This window comes from Indicator indicator, chromosome 7 (assembly GCF_027791375.1).
Source record: "Indicator indicator isolate 239-I01 chromosome 7, UM_Iind_1.1, whole genome shotgun sequence".
NCBI classification, from domain to species: Eukaryota; Metazoa; Chordata; class Aves; order Piciformes; family Indicatoridae; genus Indicator; species Indicator indicator.
In genome coordinates this window covers 7193243-7214459 of record NC_072016.1, presented here as the reverse complement: position 1 = coordinate 7214459, position 21217 = coordinate 7193243, and the positions used below count along the sequence as shown (strand labels likewise).

General features: G+C 41.7%; 1 protein-coding gene across 1 annotated transcript; it reads left to right on the top strand.

Moving 5' to 3' along the window:
- Window positions 1–4916: 4916 nt before the first annotated feature.
- TECTB (tectorin beta) lies at window positions 4917–15303 on the top strand. The gene is made up of 10 exons (XM_054382570.1): window positions 4917–4992; window positions 7072–7262; window positions 8056–8198; window positions 8280–8352; window positions 10893–10996; window positions 11076–11159; window positions 11359–11521; window positions 13753–13822; window positions 14733–14765; window positions 15251–15303. Exons 1-10 carry the CDS (start codon window positions 4917–4919, stop codon window positions 15301–15303), a joined length of 990 nt encoding a protein of 329 aa, XP_054238545.1.
- Window positions 15304–21217: the final 5914 nt, after the last annotated feature.

Here is a 21217-nt window from a genome sequence, read left to right as displayed (position 1 = left end):
CTCCTTATCCTGCATAACTAGCTAGTCCCAAGGCAGCCCACTAAAAAAAAAAAAAACAAACCAAAACAAACACAGCACTTACCCACAGAAAGACTTCAAAGAAACTCAGCTGGAAACAGATGTTTTGTACCAACAGTAGCGAATTCCAGGCAGAATTTTGCTGGAGAAGCTTCTGCAGAATGTTATTATGAATATGCTGGCAAAGATAAATAGCCACAGGATCAAGCATTCAAAAGAACAGAAAATATGATTATTTATTTCATCCACAATTCTGTGCTTGTCAAGATTTGCTGTTGTAAATGTTTGTGTGAACGCCTTGGACAGCAGAAATGTCAAGAGAATGCTTCTTCAGCTGAGAGTCTGTGCTCACCCACACCCCAGGGAGTGCATGCAACAAGAGCAGAACTGTCTCGCCAAGTATATGGCTGCAGATAATTGCTGGGAAGTTATGATTCAGTGTTGCATAGTTAGACAGGTGATGCATGAGGAAGTTTAGAGCAGGAGACCATCTCTTCCAGTGGAACAAAACTCCATCTCTGATTTTCATGTGACTCCCTCTCCCACAAGCACAATTTCCTCTGATTTCTCCTGCTTCTGATTTGTTTTGTGCAGTTATTGAAGAAAGACAGCCACCTGAGGATTTAGGATGCAAGGTGTCTATGGGTCCCAGATGCTCTCTGTAACCCATCTCCATGGTTCTACCCTCTGCTTATGAGAATAGGGTAGAATCAGAAAATCATTTAGGCTGGAAAAGAACTTTAAGATCAAGTCCAGCCATCAACCTAAGTCTTCCAAGTCACCACTAAGCCATGTTCCTGAGTGCCACAGCTACACATCTTTCAAATACTTCTAGGGATGGTGACTCAGTGGTGCTGAAGTGAGTGACTAGCCACGTGCCATGACTAACTAACTATTGGAAAGGTATTTATTTCATAAAAAGCAAAATAATGCTGAAATCCATAAGGTATTCATGACTTGAAGCAACGAGCCTGCACAACACAGCTCACTGTAGACTTAGGATCCAAGACAAGTTTGACTGCACCAACACAGTGCTGCATTTCCAGCAGCACCCACTAACTCAGATCAGGCTGAATATAAATGCAGACCCAGCACGGGTGCCTCCAAGCCTGTAGGATAAATACAGTCCTTATCTCAGACAAAAGTGAATATGCTGGGGTTTGGTGCATGGTTGGAAACACCATCATCCATACATTGCAGCCTCCAGGGGAATATCACCAGATTTCACCCCTCCCGGAATCAGCTGTCTCCATTAATTCTCATTACCCCACAAAGTCCTTCCATACAGCTAAGAGTCTTTTCAGGATCATTGTTTTATCCAAAACAATGAAAACTGGATAGTCACAATATCCCTTGCAGATTCAAACGGGACAACCTTCTCTTCTTCATGTAAGAACCAGAGAGTAGATACCTGCGTGGCTTTCCATTGCAATGTGAGGGAACAAAGCCAGAGAGACAAGCTGCCCTTTTAGGTGAAATTCACAATAAGGCTTTCATTTGCTCTTTGTCAAAATCTTTACAGATACTTAGATTGCTGAGATTATTCAATGGGCCTGTAAAGAATCAGGGAAATGCAACAATACTCAATGGTCTGCTTTGCAATTTAATGGATTTCCTTTTTCTGTGTGTGCAATTACTCAGAGAAACCTAACTCTCTTCCAAAGCCTTCACCTTTGCTCAGAGCACGTATCAAATGCTGGTTGGTTTAGGTACATTTTGTGCTTGTTTCTTATGCAAATGCAAACTACTATACACCAACTGGCACTTCTGACAAATTTGTTTCATGGATTTCATCTGTTTTCTGTCTTTCACCTAAAAGGACTATTATGCACCTAGAGATTACTTTTCTGTGAGACGATAGCAAAGGATTTATTTTCTTTCAAAAATTATGGGACTAGACCCATCTTGGAGTAATTCCACTGAAACCTGTAGCATTACATCAGTGATAATCTAATTACAGAATATTTGCTAAAAATCATCAGAACAAAGCTAATCTGTGTTTCAAGTGCTTTGATAACCTTATAGCAAGGTTGGCCACTTAGATCATTTTTAGCAAGGCACTTACACTATGCCTAATCAAGGCTAGCCAAGTATTTTATGCCCTGTGTGGGCAGACCTGAGAGACCAAGGCTAGCTCCAGGGCTGAATCTGATCTTTTGGGCTTGAAGAATCAGTTTGTACAAGGTCATGAGGCCTTTCTCATGCCCTAAGTCACAAGCTTTCTTCTGTAAACCTTCTCTTGTTTCTGGGCTATATATGCTTGATAACAGGGTGGGTCATAATGTCTCACCAGGAGCCTTGGTTTCTGGCTGCAGACCAAATGCACACTCACATGCATGGAAAGACAAATATAAGTGAATTTTTATGCACTGCATATTCAGAATTGGACTTAGGAAATAAAATTTGGGCCTCAATGCCTGAAGGATTTGGGGTGAAGCTGTGAAACAGACACTTGGTGTCAGTTCTTCCTTGTTTTAGGATTTCTGATGAGGATAATCCTAGTTTAGGTCACACCACTTAATTTATGAGCTTTGACACTTGTTCAGTGGATTATTCTTTAATTCAGTTAAAATAACAGCAAAGCCTGGCTGAAGGATTTTAGTCATCTTTAAATAATTTCATTTAAATCAGAACATGATGGCCTGCAGGACTTGGGAGACAAGAAGAGTGAGAATAGCCTTTTATGTGCTCTGCATTGCAATCCTTATGAAGCTTCAGGTCTAGTCTCAGTTTTTTAATTTGAAACTAAACACAGACATTTAGAGGGTTTTAAACCTTCTTTAGGGTTCTGGATCAGTTTGCAAGAAGAAGGAGTCACCCTAATTACTCATATAAATTTTCCTGTCATTCACCTGCATGCCATCATCATTGGGTGAGGGACAGTATCCCATACAATGCCTAGTGTAGTCATGGCCATGCTTTGCTAATGCCAGCTGGCTTGAGACACCATGTAGTGAATGCTCTCCTGAAGGTGAACCCACAAATCTCACCCACACAAGAGCTGAAAACTTTGAGATCCTCTGTGTTTTGTGACTCAAGTCGGATACCAGAGCATAAGTAGCTCAACAGCACCCAGATCTGGGTGGACACACACATGCCCAAAGTTGAGGCTGTGCCAGTTTATGTGGCAAGTCTGCTTACAACCCACAGTTTTAATACAGGCAGGTAAAATAGCACTAGGGACCCAAGTCCCTTTTATGAGTCTGTCACTAAAAGCTGACACAAACAGGAGGAAACAGGTCACCAGAAAATCTTACCAGCTGAGCAAGACTACCATACAGCAACCACATGACTGATGGTCATATGAAGACAAATCTGTTTCAGTTTTCTGTCCAGCAGTCAATTTTACCCATTCTCTAGTGTAATATTTAATGCATGTTACAGTCTCGTATGCACATAATATTAGGTACTATAACTATATAGTATAATACTTAGGTTTATGGAAGACCCTACTTAAACTCTAATTACATGCTGTGAACTTCTAGAAAGAATAAGTAGCCAACCTCAAAGGTGGTTGAATGTAATCTGTTGAAATTATTTTTAACCATTTGCATGGCACAACAGGTTAACATTATCAATAAGCCATTCAAGACAGGCATCTCATTCCTGTGAATACGTGTTCACTGAATTCTAGAATGCAGCTGTCGTTTCACCTCTCCAGAAAACCTACATTTTCCTAATTAAGTTGCAAAACAAAAAATGTTTGGCTAGTCACATACCTTCAGCAAGCTGCTGTTCATTTTCAAGAGCTGTAAAAAAGCCACCACAGAAAAAAAAACCAAATAGGAGCAATACAGTCCTGTCGAGGGGAAGAGAACAGCTTCTCTACAACCTTTTTTTTTAGCCCCCTCACACTGGACAATACTGGCAGGTTGAGATTTAACCAGAGATGGGCTCCTTTTACAAGATTGCTTATATAAAGCGAAGATAACACCAGCTGGGTTCATTTGAAAGAGGACATCTTGGGAAGAGCTGACGGTGCAGCTATTGGAATAAGGCTGGAATGAAAATCTGAAATACTTAGCCCTTTCCCATCCATGTAGGTACAATACTTAATTTCTTGTAGAATGCATAGGATTAGAATTAGAAAAAAATGGGACTGAAATGTACTGTATCAGCCTTTTATAATTTTTTTTATTAATTGAGTGAGAATGTGGAAACTAGTTTTTTATTGGAAATACTTAATTTGGAAGGTTATATTTTTTCTTTACCTAAATGATATGTGATAATTCTGGCAGTCTGGTCAGTGATGTGCATGAAGAGTGTCTACAAGAAAAATAGGAGAACTCCAGTCTCGATCCTGCAGACTGTGGGAAACAGCTTGCAAGTTTGAGGCCTGAAATGGAAATGTCAATTACTACTATGTATTTTTTCCTGAAAACTATGCATTCAGCAGTAAAGGAGAAAATACATAATTTACCAGAACTGAGATATGTGAAGTTAAGATTGTATACATCAGGATAGCCATTACCACAGAGAAGAGTTTCAGCATTAAATCTGTAAGCACAATATATATATGTTACTGCATCATTCTTCTTCTAGTAATTTCTATTCCTTTTTTTCAGATCCCAAAGTTTCATATGACTATACTCACACTACAGGTTTAGACTCTTTAAAAGAACAAAAGAAAACTAGAATAATGCCAAGGCACCACTAAACTGAAATAGTAAAATGGCCACAATAGTAACCCAGAAATAACAACAGTCTTGGAAATATTTATCCTGAAGTTGCAGATAGGTTGTGATACAGAATATCACATGTTATTTGTTTCTCTCTCTAAGAAGAACATGTTTAACAGTAGCTACAGTTTCAGGTCTGCAGTCAATGCATTGTTTTTATTTCCAGTTTTAAAAACAATTTCAGCTTTTATTCCCTGTGTCCTCAGACCACTGCAAGAAATGGTGACTCGTACTATTTACCTGCTGGTCATCTTGGCTCAAGCCCTTGCAGGACCTTGTACTCCAAATAAAGCAGGTAAAATAACTTAATTCTCCTATGATCTTCTCTTGTAATTCAGCTGCTAAAAGGTGGGGGGGGGGGGGGGGGGGGGGGAGGTTCTATTTAAAAGTGGAAAGGTTTTTCTTCAGAAAGTGAAACTGTGGATTCTGGAAAGTTAATCCTTACATTTCTTTTATTGATCTGCTTTCATCTAGCACAGTAAAGTACATAGCACTAAAGCCCTAGCCCCACAGAGAATAAGGCATACACTTACCTGCTCAACAAACTTAAGCTCAAGCAGAATTCAGGCATAAAATGACAAAGAAGACAACAACAATTAGAAATTATCTGCCATAGCACATACTAGATGAAACAGATCTTTGCTGCCCAAGCTGGCCTTTAGTTCTGCTGACTGCAGTCCATTGACTAGCGGGAAATGAACCTGCTGGACTGAACTCCTGAGCCACACTGCCAAACTGAATAAGAAAAATCAAGGCAAAAAAAATAATCTAACAGCACATTGATTTCTGCCTATAAACTCAAATGATCTGGTGCTAGATGTGTATGTAATGCAGAACCACCACAATAAAGAAAGGTACTTTAGAAATGTGTGGTAAGTCACCTCAATATAGAGGGTTTGCTTCGTAAGTGCATGACTGGTGTCAGAGCACTGTTAGTAATTTCATGGTGTATCTTTAGTATTTAGCCCTCTAGCCATTTATTCCAGCACTTTCATTTGCACAAGCAGTTTCTCTGAACTGCACGAATTTTCATAGTTGTGAAGTCTCCAGAGTTACAACTCTGACCATCAACACAAGCAGAATCAGCCTGCGTGTACTGAAGAAAGAAGTGAGTTGTTAAGGACTTTTTCTGAGTACTCCATAAAAGAAATGGAAAGGCTTTTATCATAAAAATGAGAGTGTCAAGGTCTTTAAAAGAAATAACTGAATAATTCCAGACAGAGTGCCTGTAGGAATTGGATTGGAAGTCTTCCTCAATTTTCAGGTCACTAATAGTTAGTCAATATTTGCCCTTTAAATTCCCACCAGACATTCAAATCCATACTGCCTGATTCCCTTTGATAAATGTCCAATTCTCTATCATGAAGCAGTCAGTCTGCAAGTTATGACATTCAGTATTCATGATCACAGAATCACAAAATGGTAGGGGTTGGAAGAAACCTCTGGAGATCATCTGGTCCAACCCCTCTTCTAAAGCAGGTTCACCTAGAGCAGGTTGCACAGGAGCATGTCCATGGTTGTAGCACCAGTCACTGTGTTTGGAAATACAGTGCACTGCTATTAACCATAGCTGTCAGCAGGGCTAGGATTTCACTGCAGTTCATTTACTATTGCTGTTAGAAGGGCTAGGCTTCTCAGTTCATTTTTAGATCTTAGCTTCTACCATGGGAAATGTGAAAATGCAGGTTTGCTGGCACTGTATTGCCACTGCAAGGAGAGAAAGAGCAGAATATCTGTTGTGGCCTAGACTTAAAACTGCTACAAAAAGGTGCAGCCTAATGAACAACTTCAATGTTATTTTATATACAGAATGTTATATAATATACAGAATTGGTAGCGTAACAGAAGCCAGCTCTGGTGATTAGTTAGATTAATCTGACATTTCACAGAATCACAGAATTTTAGGGGCTGGAAGGGACCTCAAAAGATCATCTAGTCCAATCCCCCTGCCCGAGCAGGATCACCTACACCAGATTGCACAGGAATGCATCCAGCTGGGTTTGGAATATCTCCAGAGAGGGAGACTCCACAACTGCCCTGGGCAGCCTGCACGTATAAGTGCAGCCATTTTTCACTTCAGGTTTCTCAGCAGTGCCTGTGCTCCTCGATCAGCTACTCTGGAAAAATAAAAAACTTACATAAGGTTGACATTGATTAGAAGGCAAAGGCCAAACTCTTCCAAAGAGGACAGAATTTAACAACCCAAAGGTCAGTTCTCTGTAGTAAAAGCTGCTGGTGTTAGGGGACTTTCCAGCACCCCCACCCCCCCCACTCACAGAAGTTTAATCCCAATGGAAAGTAGGTATGCAGACCCACCTCTGAAAACAAAAAAACACCACTGAATATCACTCTAGGGGTATTATTTCCCTTTCAGATGTAATTCTAGTATACTGCTATCCTAAAACCATCATTACCAGGATTCCAGAGTGTCCTTATGGATGGGAGGTTAATCAGCTGGCACTTGGAGGCATTTGCTACAATGGGATCCACGATTCGGGATATTACCAATTCACAATCCCAGACCTGTCACCTAAAAACAAATCATACTGTGGGACACAGTCAGAGGTAAGACTATCAAGGTCAACATTTCTGAGCTGGCCTTGGAAGTTGGCTGGACTCACTTGAGAGAGAGTTGCATTTTGCTTCAGGTGGGAGCAGGCTTTAAGTACTGATGGAATGAGGAGGCAAACTCAATTACCAGGGAGAACGAAAAATCAAACAGTTGTGCTTTTATCTACAGACGAAATACTTGCAGGCTTGGTATTATTAGTCTGTGTTAGTCACCCATTAGTTAGTTTGCCCCTGTATTACACACAATGTGTAATGCATTATTTTTTAATTACACACAATGTGTAATTAATTTAATTTATTGATTTTAATAGACTGTAATACATTTAATTAATTAATTTAAAATTAATTTAATTCATTACAATGTGTAATACATGTATATATATTATATATCATAGAATCATAGAGGTTGGAAAAGACCTCAGAGATCATCAAGTCCAACCTATCAGTCCAACCTATCAGACTAACTAAACCATGGCTTCAAGTGCCATGTCCAATCCTTTCTTGAACACCTCCAGGGACAGTGACTCCACCACCTCCCTGGGTAGCACATTGCAATGGCAAATCACTCTTTGTGTGAAGAACTTTCTCCTCACCTCGAGCCTAAACTTCCCCTGGTGCAGTAAGGCATATGTGTAGGCAGTGCAGCATATAAAGAGTTACAAACCCATGTTTTCTTGGGGATGGCATTTTGTCACCAGATAGGGTCTTCATGTTTTGTAGTATGAAACTGTTCCTGATGCCTCAAAGACTCAGTACTGCCTCTATTTCTCTGTCCTGCCAACCACAGTTCAAGAACCCTGTTTATCACTTCTACAACTCCATTGTCTCCAATGACACCTCAATAATTGTGAAGAGCCAGCCTGTGAATTACTCATTCACCTGCTCATACAATGCCAACTACCTGGTGAACCAGGCTGCCTTTGACCAAAGGTACGTCCTCTTCTGGGATTGTGTCTCACTCCTTCTTCAGCACCATGCCTCACTCATACTGAAATTTTGTTCTGTCCCCAGGGTGGCCACTGTCCACGTGAAGAATGGCAGCTCTGGCTCATTTGAGAGTCAGTTGTCCCTCAACTTCTATGTGGTAAGTGCTCTTTGCCACCCAGCTTTTCACCTTCACCTTCCACAAATTTCAGCCCAAGAGTTAGAAAAAAAGGGCTGCTGCTCCTGATTTACACATTGCTTGCCTGGAACAGATAATTACAGCAGGATTTGCAGGATCCTTGTTTCTGCTGATTTACAGGCATATACTTAAACTGAACAGAGCAGACACATGCCAGGTTTTCTTTTAATCCCTCTAAATCAGGCAGATCTTTCTGCTAAGAGGTACATTTCCAACATGCTGACAGGTTTTCTGAGAAAAAAGAAAAACTTGATTGTAGTCCCACTGCTGCTGCCACATAGTCTCTGTAGATACAGGAAAGCTCCATGCATTTCTTTAGCAGTTTGCCTCCTGGTCCCCTTACCTAACAGATATTTTGTGTTCCCCAGATATCCTTAGGTTGTACTGGGATTATGTTTCCAACAAAATATTGTTCCCGGAGATCAAACTGATCTTTTCAAACATTCTTCTCCTCCACACACAGCTCTGTTGTGCTGCTGGAGCAGCCAGCTCCTGATCCTGGAGTCTTTTTTTTTTTCCCACCAAATCACAGTCAATAGCACCAAAAGAGCTTCTCTATTCTAGTATGGCTAGAAGAACTACAACTAATAGTGTACAAACATGTTAAATTGATAGGCCGGGTAGAGTAAGTATTTACTACAAGGTGGATGGATGGAAATCTTTCCCCCCATGCCCTGCACTTTGGTCACCAATTGATCACTGAACATTTTGTTAGGCTTTGGGTGCCACATGAAAGCTCTTTTTTCTGTGACACACTGGTAGTATGTACTGGCAAGGTCCCAGGAAGTACCACACTGTTCCTGTCAGCTCCTGACAGAATGGTTCCAAAAACAAATGAAGGACAGTGAGCAGTGGATCTCTGGTACTTTTCAATTTTTTGCCAAATGAGTGTTTTGCTCTAACGGCCATGAGGCTCTCAGGAGTCAAGGAGGGAGTGGCTGAACTGTACTAACACATTTTCCCTCCAAGCACAAGTACAGAACAAACTTGGAAAGCTAACAGACCACTCCTTTGTTATTTCATTCACATTTTCACTGGGGAGAAAAGGTTTACTTCAATTAAACGTTCTCTTTTTGTTTCTGGATAAAATGTCAATACAAGATTTATTTTGCCTTGCTATTCATCTCTGCTGCTGCCTGACACAGCCTTCTGTCTCTGGTGGGCCACACTTCCAGGTGCTTCATATGCCAGTTTCCTCATCCAGCAGCAGTGCTCAAGCTGCAGTGTAACCCAGTGGAAACATTTAATTTTCACCTGCCCTTTAGTCTGTGACACACCAGAAAAAGCAAAGACTGCCTGTGATGCAGCGTAAGGGGATGGGTCTTGAATGGAAATCAGACACTCAGCATTGAAACCTGTTGTGAAGAAAAGCAAGCTAGTGCCCTAAAACAGTCCAGAGCAATAAAGTTTGGGAAAAGCAGCACTACAGCAGGTTCAACTCGGTTTAGCACAGGCACTAATAAGGGGTTTGTGACCATACCTCTGCAGATTCTCTGCTTTGGGAGAAATGTTTGGTCAAATGAGAATTTCTCAAGGCACTTAACAGCCACGGATCACTAATCCGAATGCAGCCTTGAGCCTTAACTTCAGTGCATCCAATCTATCAGATGTTGCAGTGGGAATACTGTAGTGCCTCATAGCCACCTTGCTGTGAGGTGAGAAAAGATACATAAGAAAATCGTTACCAAAGAACTGAACATCACAGCAGGGAAAGATAGTCTAACAGCTCCAGAACTACACAGATCTGAATCCTGCTGTGTACATTTAAGTAGGCAAAGCAATGCTATGACTAAACATGCTGCTCTATATGCTTCTGCTGCTAGCTTCATTATGATCTCAGGCAATAAAAAAACAGCAGGAATTAAGGTAGATACTTCAGTGTATTTGTAATTTAGATTTGTTTCGTTCTGTTTATTATCCTGAGCACTACGCACTGCACTATTTTGAGCAGGCTGGCTTTTTACTGGATGAATGACTATAGCTGGCAGAGCTCTTTCTGCATAGTTGTGCCCCCCTCAGCTCTCATCCTGCTGGCCACCACAAGTATCAATGAGAGAGTGCTGAACCTTTGGGTATGGGCATGTGATTTTTGCTTGTCTTTATTGCTTTTCCCTGACACGTGGCTACCTGCAACCTCATTCCCATTCCATACAGTCATTTCCAATCTCTCACTCTCACCAGCGTCTTCCAACACCTCTGTTCTGTGTACCAGAAGCAGCAGGAAGCTTGCTTTCCACCCTTGTGCTGATATTATACATACCACAAGACAAATATAATCAAATTCTGTCATTTGTTATCATTATAAAACAAACATGAACAAAAAAGATCTTTAAATGCCATCCTGAGCTTGTAATAGTCCTGCTAACAGGTGCAGAATTTGGAGCTTGCAGGTCATAGGAACCCAGACGTTGGGAGTCCCTCCCTCCAGAGCTGTCTGAGGTTGCCACATGCCTTTGCTTTGCATGTTACCACTAAGGTGTCTTTCTCTTTGCCTTTCAAAGAATGCCAAGTTTTCAAGCATAAAAGAAGCCCCTTTCATTGTTGAAACATCAGAAATTGGCTCTGACATATTTGCTGGAGTGGAAGCCAAGGGCTTAAGTGACAGGTAAGCAAACATAGGAGTGATAATTAATAAACTGGCAATCAGGACATTCCTTGGTAATCTGAGATTTGTCTCTCCCCAGATTCAAAGTTGTTCTCAACAACTGCTGGGCAACTCCCTCCTCTGAGTATTTCTACCAGATCCACTGGCCTCTGATCACCAAGGGGTAGGTACTGGTGGGACCCAGAGGCACCTCTGTGCAGCTCTATGGATGACAGAAAGCTGGGGGGGGGGGGGGGGGGCGATGAGGGAGCTCTGGAGAAGCTGGCCCACAGCAGGGCAAACGCATTCATCAGACTGTGAGCTCAGGAGATGTTTCACTGAGGCCAGGTAGGCTCTGACACTTCTCTCCATGCACAACACAGGTGTGCCTCGGACAGCTCCATCCTTGTGCATGAGAACGGGAAAACGAACCGGGCGACATTCCAGTTCAATGCTTTCCGCTTCCGTAACATCCCCAAGCTTTCCAAGGTCTGGCTGCACTGTGAGACACATGTCTGTGACAGTGAGAAGTTCTCCTGCCCAGTGGTAAGCCTCCCCCCCCCGAGGAGCAAACAGCGCTATATTCAGACAGGGTTTCAGGACCTGCCTGAGGGCACCTCTGGTGCAGAGCCAGTGTTGGGGCTTTCAGTAGAGAGAGGCACCACCATATGTGAATGCAGTGGCCAGTCGTGCCCCCGGGCCCTTGTCATGGCCACAGGCACTGGATGCAATATTGGGCAACTTGTTTAAACATATTGAGAAATAAGGTTTCAGAATCACACAGAAACATTCAGGTTGGAAAAGACCCTCAGGATCACCAAGTCCAACCGAGAACCTTACTCTACGAAGTTCACCCCTAAACCATATCCCCAGGCACCACATCCAAACCATCTTTAAACACAGAATCACAGAATCAATAAGATTGGAAAAGACCTCAAGGATCATCGAGTCCAACCTGTCACCCAAGACTTCATGACTACTAAACCATGGTACCAAGTGCCACATCCAATCCCCTCTTGAACACCTCCAGGGATGGTGACTAACACATCCAGGGTGGGTGATTCAACCACCTCTCTGGGCAAAAAAAAAACACCCAGACCATTCAAAAACTCAGTTCTCATCAATACCCCAGACTACAGTCCTGCTTGACAAACAGCTACCATTAAACACAAGCCTAAAAAAAAAAAAAAAAAAGACAAGACAGATAAATTAGAGCTTTTTCCATTTTACTAAATATCTGGGTGCTGAGGGTACTCTGAGGGCATCAGGAGAACCTGGCTTAAAGCTCACTGCTTGACAAACAGAACCTCAGAGTCCCCTTTCCCAGTGAAGGTCCACTCTACTATCCTGCAGTGTTGCACTAAGTTTACTGCTCTTAAGCCATCCTATTCTGTGTGAAATATATAAATTATCCCTGGAGGAGGAACCGAGGTCAAATAGTGGGTTTCTGTGACATTAGGTGGGACTGAGGTGCTATACAGGCATGGGGAGGTGTGCACTGTTTGCACCGAGTGATGCAAGAGTGAGGGTTACTAAAGTTCCTTTCTTTAAAACATTCTCTCTCCCTCTTTTGTTAAGGCAGAGCTTAGCTATTCTTTCTCTCATGCAATGAATGCCTCATTGCTATAAAATTAACTCAAACTTTATTAAACCTGAAATGAAAGCCCAAAATATTCCTTGGTTGGCATACTGTCATTTCAGCAACAAGTGTTTCTTGCTGAGAGATAAATTAAGAGAGCAATTTACTACCCAGCCTCAGAACTAAGCAGGGGGCACTGGCTTGTGCACAACCTGCAGGGTTGACAAAAACAGCTTGATAGAAATTCTGAGTTTCAAAGGCCAAAAAAAAACAACCCTTCAGGCTTACATTTGTTGTTTGTTTTCAAAGATTTCTTCAACTTTTTATCCAGCCACAGCCCAGGGTTGAAAGAAAATAAAAAACACTATTCTCTATCTGTCTTTCTGACAGTACTGCCAAACATCTACATCATCCTTTTGGGCACAGGGTGGAATTCCCTCCTGACCCTCCAATGCAGCATAATTGCTTGATCAGGCTAACATCCCTGGAGTCCACTTCCAACCCAAAAATGCAGCTGGTGGTCTGCTGCAATTAAGGTTGAAGCAAGCTGGGGGTCCATGCTTACAAGCAACTCATAACCAGAATTACCACACACTGAGTTTGTAAAATAAAATGCCCCCAGCTGGGGATCTGCAAAGGTCAGGGGACAGACAAGGACCTTTAATCTGTAAAACATTGCCTCCAATCCAGCCCTTGTCAGCTGTGACAGCATCATTAGTGCTGGACATGAAATAATCTATATGGAAAGGATTTGGTGTTTCCTGTTTCTACCTGCTGGGCAACACTTAAAATTAGCAATAAACAACAACAGAGGTCTTCACAGAGGTCACAGGTTAAATAGATGGAGCTTGGCTCACCCCTTCATTCTTGACAAGAGTTTTATTTAAGACAGGGTGAAAAGGGCAGCCCAGGAGGATCTGTGATTAGCAAGCACTCATCTGGGCTTCTGCTGTCTCACAATGGAAAAAACCACTTTGCACCGACAGTCACTCTAAGAGCTGTGGCACACCAAAACCCTCTGAAAAAGCACTGTACAGAAATCCAATAATACAGGGGCAAAAAAACCCTTAGAAAATATGCAACAATGCTGACACAGATTTAATTTTCTTGGTAGGAAATGTGAGAACTGAGTTTGGATTAATGTTTTAATTATTTGTAATTGTTTTGATATATGTGGCTTTCTCTCTGGTCTCTTGAGCTGTGTGACAAAAGAAAACAGCGCATGGAACAAACTGGAGGTGTTTTAGTGGCAGAGATCTCTGTACGCAGTAAGTGATTTGGTTTCTGGGGTGTTTCTCCCTTTGGGAAGCAATGAAGTTGGAAGTGCTCACAGCACAGGCGCAACCAAAGGGAACCAAAACCCTCTGCTAGAGCCCTTTTACCCCGTGGCAGCAGAATTGTTGAACAGAAATTGGTTCCCTCCAGGCTCTGAACTGTGGTGAAACTCTCCTCACTTCCAAAGTGAGCAAAGGCACCCATCTGGTGTTAATGATAAACAGCCAAACCACTTACACACCAACTTAGCAATATAAACTCTGCTCACCTGCCCTCAGGAACAGCCCAGACAAGGTCTGATAGTGTGCACAGGAGTAGCAGAAGGCTCAAGCTTAGGAGCAGCAGCTTTTCTTTACACTGTGGGCTTGTACTTCAGCATACCCATAACTCTGATAGGTTAACTCTCCCTGCCCATCTCTCCTGATATGCAAATGAACTGTCAGCAGGTTTCCCCATTATAGACAAGGCTTCTTTCCTTTAAGTGCTGCCTCCTGCAGGCACCACAGATTTCTCCCCGAGTTGGTCTAATTCCGCACATCCAGCACATTTTGAAACAGGTCCTTGGAACAAGACATGCCTAAAGTTTTCACTAGGGTTCTTTATATTAATCAGCTACATCCACACTATCTTGAAAACCAATTTAAAATTACAAACACACATTGAGCAGCGTTTTTACAATTCAGTATGTTGCACCACTAAAGCCTCATCCATTTTAGGAGAAAAAAAGAACTGAGGATCCTTTAATAACTTCAGACAGTAGAACCAGGAGGGAAAAAACACCCAGAATTTCAAAATGTGGCAGATGTTATCTGCTCTGCTTTTACAAAGCACACTGCTGCACTTTGCCCTATCTTAAGCATGCCATCCCAATGTTATCTTTTTCTCTTCTCTTCTTTTATACAGGCAAAGGTTTATCCAGATTTTACACACACTCAGGTAAATAGAAAAGTACAACAATGAAAATATTAATTTCAAGTATGGATTTTGAGTGACTCTGTCAACATAAAATTCATAGCTCAAAGAAAGAGCTGAAAAATCAAGTAAGTTTGACAAAAAGGGAAATATTTAAACCCAAAATTTAATTTCTCAACATTATGCACTTTGTTTTCCTCCTTTTGGCACATATGAACAATAAAATCATACTGATAACTTTCAATACTGAACATTACTTTCTCTTCTTTTCAAACCCTCTTCCCAAAAAAACGACCAAGCATGTTTCACTGGGTTAACAGAGATGTCTGAAAGCATTTCTGTTTGGAGAGGGTTTGAAAAAGGCTTTTCCAAGCCTATTTGTAAAAATTTGATATGGTGACAGAGCCACATTAGGGGCATTTTGTTGCATGCTTGGAGTGGGTTGGGAAGAGAATGTGAAAGGCAGCTGACAGGGAAGAACTCACATTTGGTGTGTGTTTCTCTTGCAGATATCATCTTCCACCTACTCTTTGCAATTGGATTTTGTGCTGTTTTATTATAAAACACAGCCCAGCTGTGTTCCTTAACTTTTCCCAATCCTGTTTGGACTTCTTTACTAAAGACATTTATTTTACAGAGGAAAAACTAAAGTCTCGAAAATTCCTTGTGCACCATTTTGCCAGATAAATAAAACATTCCATGAGCTTTGTGCCTTGAATATTGGAGAATCCCACAGCAGATTTGCCTCTCCCCAGTCTCTGCAGGCATTTAAACCAGTGAAAACCCAAGGGTTATGAATCATACTGATGCCTCCTTTTAAAGAGTTGTGATGCCAACAGGACTTGTTTCTATAAGGAACATAGGGATATGCAAATTCAGCATTTTTCAATGCCAAATTCACCTTCAGGGTCCCCCTTCCCTGTCAGTTTCAGTTTGATACCAAACTCCCCTCCAGCCCTGGTCTTGCAAGGTCCTGGCTTGATCTTTGAAGCCTTTGAACAAGATGAAAACTAACCTAGCACATCAAGGATGGGAGAAAAGGATGCTTTTCATGTAGCAATAGTCAGAAGGTCCTCAGAATTAATTACCTGGCTTTTCAGCATTGCCAGTATCAATTCGTTGGCTTAAGCAGAGTGTGACGTGGTGCATAAGGTACAATAGTATTAGGAGCACAGCGTCTTGCTGACAGGAGAGACTGAGTGCTGAAAAGCTGCAAATTAAGCACATCTGAGGCTGAAAAACAAGCTAATGAGCCTTACACTTCCTTGAAGACACAGGTGGTGTCAGATACAACAGGGTCCAGGTGTTAGCACTATACCTGAGTAACAACAGCTCTTAAACAGCAAGAAGAAATTACTGGAAAGGGAAACTATGGTTTCTTATGAGCAGAACCTGAATTTCCAAGCATCAGTGGTGGCAGGTTCCTTACTTCGAGTAAGTACAGTATCACAGAACAATTCTAAATTCTACTCACTAAACAATTACTAAAACAATCTTGAACAAAACTCTTGAAAGTGTACGAGACATTGCTCAGGCCTTTTCCATGAAACTGCCAGGTTCCTAAAGGTGAAAGAGAGAAGAATGACTGCAGCTGTTGCACCTCATATTGATGAACACAGTGGATGTAGCTGTGTCTGCACATACTGCAGTTTAAGTACATGATACAATTTTTTGCTATTGTTTGTAGAGAGGAACTGTAAGCTCCTTTTTGAAACCTCATTGATAGTAAAACAATACATGGCTAGAACATTCACATGTTACTGCCACAGTTTTCAGATGCACACAGATCCCCTCTTCCTATGGACTCTAATTGCTCCTCTCGGTGTAATCTCAGTCTGTAAGTATTTATAAGTAACTGAGAAAAATAAAGCTGTTTAAGAGCTGCAATAATAGCAGCCAGCCTGACAACCTGCAGTTGTGCAGACATGCATTTAGCCACCGCATACAACAGAGGGCACTCTCTTGACAGAATTGTCTGGTTTTGACAGACCCGAGTTAGAAGACCTGGCACTTCAAAGTATTTTTTAGTAGTGTGAGTTTCTAAAGCACCACAGGGCATTTTGATCAGAGATAATGACCCTGCAGGGTTCGGGGTTTTTTTTTTTCTGTGCTTTGCCTCCCTTTCCCCTTTTCTCCTCCAACTAACACCCCAAGATTCAACACCTGCCAAATGGCTTTACCTCTTCAAATTCCTGTCCTTGCCAGCTGAGATGAGTGGCTTCTTCTCCAAAGCCTGTTTCTTTTGCCCTGTCTTTGAGACAGTCACTGCTCTCCTATCATGGCTATTTTGTGCAGAAAGCCTTGAACTGGGGTTCGTTGGTAGGTTGATTAATTTTCTTCCTGATTATGCAATAAGAGTTGCTTTGGAAAAATTCGTACAGCATTGCATCAGCTGTGAAGTGTGCCTGTGAATTCCCAGGCCACCTCCCTGCCTCCCATGGGATGGAGCCTCTGGCCATACATATCTCCTGTATGTGTTTCTGCACCAAGTGGGGCTCATGCAGAGCTGTAGCAACAGGATGGGCAAAGCCCTATTACCAATCCATGTCTGGATCATTATCTCCCTTCAGTCCGGAAGTGGTTTACTGCAAAAACCAAACAAAACACAACTCAAAAACAGCTCCCAGAGGTCCCTGTAAGCAATATATGAACAGTTTTTAGCTCCAGAAGCCCTGTTCCTTAAGAAAGCACAAGTTGTCCATCCTAAATAGCTTACATAAACAATATGGACTGTCATTTACCTTTGTTTTTCCCAACATATATGGCTTATCACTATTTATTGAACTAAATGCTATTTATGAATGATTGCAAAAGATTTTAGCACAAGATGAAGCTTGAGAGATTCCATTTTAGATGCACTATATGGTGGATCTTTTTCAGCTGGTAGGGCATGAAGGTGCTTGCCTTCATCTCTGCATCTTGAAGTCCAACTCTAAGATGGTGATGGAAACATATGGAAAGGAAGTTTAGTTACAAGGAATGCAGGTAATGTGTTTAGAAGCCAACCTTTGCTTTCCCAAAGATTACATTTTGGGTTTGTCTCAATTCCTCTTCCCATTTGGATGAACTTCTATGAGGCTTAAGTTTTTTACATACCTCCCTTCTCATAGTTTGGCTTTGCAATGCTGAAGCAGAAGGTCACTGAGATCATGGCAAGAAGTAGGAGAGAAATGAAGACATACAGGTGCCAAGACGATAACACCACAGGTTGCAGCACAATATTGTTAGTACAGTGACACACACTTACACAATATTTTGTTCATTAAATATAGGTCACTTCTCACTTGCAAATGTTAAACACTATTAACCTGAGTGGCCTTTGACAGTCCCTGCAGATGCAAATATCGATTAAGAAGGTCTGACAGAAATTTCTAATGAAAGAGTGAGTCAGATCTTACACAAAATCCTCAAAAGTACAAACCAGCAAGCATGCCACATATGCCATCCTTGATGCTCTATATTTAGTGTCCCCAAACAAGCAATGCTGTGGTACTGTGATTCCTTCCATTCCTGCTACCCCAGGTCCAATAGTGAAAAAAGAAGGAGCAAGGTCTGAGACTGTCAGGTAAGAATTCATTATAGTCAAGCATTATGTATTACATCCTGTGCTGCATTCCCATAATTTCAAATTCAAACTTGAGAATGAATTCTTAGTAGCTGCTTATGAGAGGACATGCAACTGATTGTGCTGCAGAGATGCCAGACGAAATCTGACCTGTTATGCCCACCTAGTGCATCCCTTGTGAGCTCAGCCCTGCAGAGAGTGAAGCTACCTTGGGGTTGCACACCTTTCTATAGAAGGACCTCAGTGCAGTAGCACACTGCATACACTGCCACAATTAGCAATATATTACACAATTAAACATAGGCAATGTCTCAGATCCAGACAGCATGTACAGAAACCCCTATCTTAATCCTGAACACCAGCTTCATCTCTTTATTCTGTAAATCCATGACATTTTGTTTAAATGTCCCAGTCAGGGACAAGGGAAAACCCTATTTATCCCAGAACAGTATCACAAGAGCCATGACTGGACACGTACAAAACACATCACAGAAGTACATAGCCTGTATTAGGAATGAACCTCCTCAATCTATTCTGAAGATCAAATCTTTTCAAGTTACCTCCACCCAAAGGGCAGCTGTCACTCACAGGTGCAGAGGAAAAAATAGCTATTGATTGATTGGACTCCACAGTTCTTTCATGTAGCATATCACTGTGGCCCTGAGAAGGTCAAGTCCAGGGGCTACAGAGAAATAAATAATCATTCTTGTCAGTAACATGGCCCTGAAATATGTTTTGAGAAGATCTTGCAGGTTTAAATGGCATTCAGCAGAGTCCAAATGATGCAGTACTGTATGACAGGAAGCAGAGAAAGCTTGGTGTCAGCATTAAAGATGGGGTTGAGCACTAAAGCTTGGTGTCAGCGTTAAAGATGGGGTCTAGCACTAAAGCTTGGTTTCAGCATTAAAGATGGGGTCTAGCACTAAATCACTGTGAAATGTTTGCACAGCTCTACAAATTTACATGGTGATTAATCACAGAATCATAGAATGGTCCAGGATGGAAGGGAGCTCCAAAGGTCATCCAGTCCAACCATCCCACAGTCAGCAGGGACATCCCCAACTAGATCAGGCTGCCCAGGGCCTCATTGAGCCTTATCTTGAATATCTCCAGGGAAAGGGCCCTGATATAAAACATTCTGAGCACTTCTCATTGTCTATGCCCAACATTTCTGTCCTAGCAGTGAATACCTCAAAGCATTCTAAACCCAGTAACTGACTAAGTTGGAAGATTTAACCTCCCTTTACAAACTGGGAAAAAAAGGAGACAGAAGAATGACATGAGCATGTCACAGCAGGGAGGCAAGGCAGATTGGCACCCATTCCAGTAGAGAGGAATGATACTGGAAAAACATAAATAGTCGCCAAGGAAAAATATGTAGCCAGATCTGACACTTCTGAGGATGAATTGTGACTAGAGAAAAATTGCAGATTTTTGATTGATTTGATCTGTATTGGGGAGTTACATTTATACAGAAAATCAAAACAATAAATGGCAGGGGGGTTGGAACTAGATGATCCTTGTGGTCCCTTCCAACCCTGACTGATTCTATGATTCTAAGAGTTCTGATGCACAATTTACTATGTTCTTAGTGACACACAGTAACAAACCACAAGCACCCATAGCAAACATAAGATAGAACTCAAAGTTCAGTTGCCTGGAAGGAAGTCTAGACCAACAGGTTTTACTTCACACTTGTGATAGGTGTGCCAGCACGCCTCAGTGGGTGGCAATCCTTGCCCTCTGATGTACCCAGACCTCCATTCCCAGCTCACAACCAGCCAGACTCTGAGATGTTTACCTGTTTGAAGGCAAATAATGCAGTGCCAACTCCTCTCTGGTTATGTGGCCTATCTTGAAAGTAATCACAGTGCTCAGAAATTTCACAGACACAATACCTACAATAGTTGGCTGTGTTCAGCCTGGAGAAAAGAAGGCTCCAAGGAGACTTTATAGTGGCCTTCTAGTACCTGAAGAAAGCTGGGGAGGGACTGTTTACAAGGGCTTGTAGTGATAGAAAAAGGGGCAATGGCTTTAAGCTGGAAGAGGGGAGATTTAGACTGGATATTAGAAAGAAATTCTCTACAGTGAGGGTGGTGAGACACTTAAACAGCTTGCCCAGGGAAGTTGCCCCCTCCCTGGAAGTGTTCAAGGTTGGACATGGCCTTGAGCAACTTGATCTAGTGGAAGGTGTCCCGAGTCCCCATATGGCTATTCTCATTTCAGTATTATGCATAACAGATTGAAATTGCACATAACAAGAAAAGGGATGTGTCATTCCTATAAAGGGTTCCAGCTCCACGCTTAGGAAAGCTTTGAGGCTAAGGACTGTATGCCACCAGAGAACTAATAAGGAATTAATGTAAGAACTTACACAAGTAAGGATATAAAATAAAAATAAATGGCTGTTCAAATATGCAGTGGACAGACAAGAGGATATCATGTGAGTGCTTTGATACACTGGAGAAAAAAAGTGACCATGGTTGCTAAAACAGATATAAAACTGCCAAGAAGTTTCACTGAACTGCTTTAAATTTCGGGCTTGGTGGGGGTGAGGGGGATTTGGATGGGTGCATGTAGTCACTTTTGGATAAAAATCACCTTACAATCAGTGATAGGATCTCCACCTAGCATTAGAAATACAATAATATAATTACTAAGAAGTTTAGATAATTTCTATAATCTTGTAGAATATTTATCAAAATACTTATCAGTCTTGTATAATATTTATCAGCATATTTATCAGAGGCCTTCAGTGATGAAGGGTGAGATCTTTAGTAAGCAGGCAGATAGCTACTATATTTACTGGGAGGGGATTTGGCTGTGTGCCTTGAACACTATTCAGCTTCCTGCAAAGCCCAAGAAGGCATTAGTGCAGCTTTCAGGATAAGACTTGCTTTCCTGACCCTTA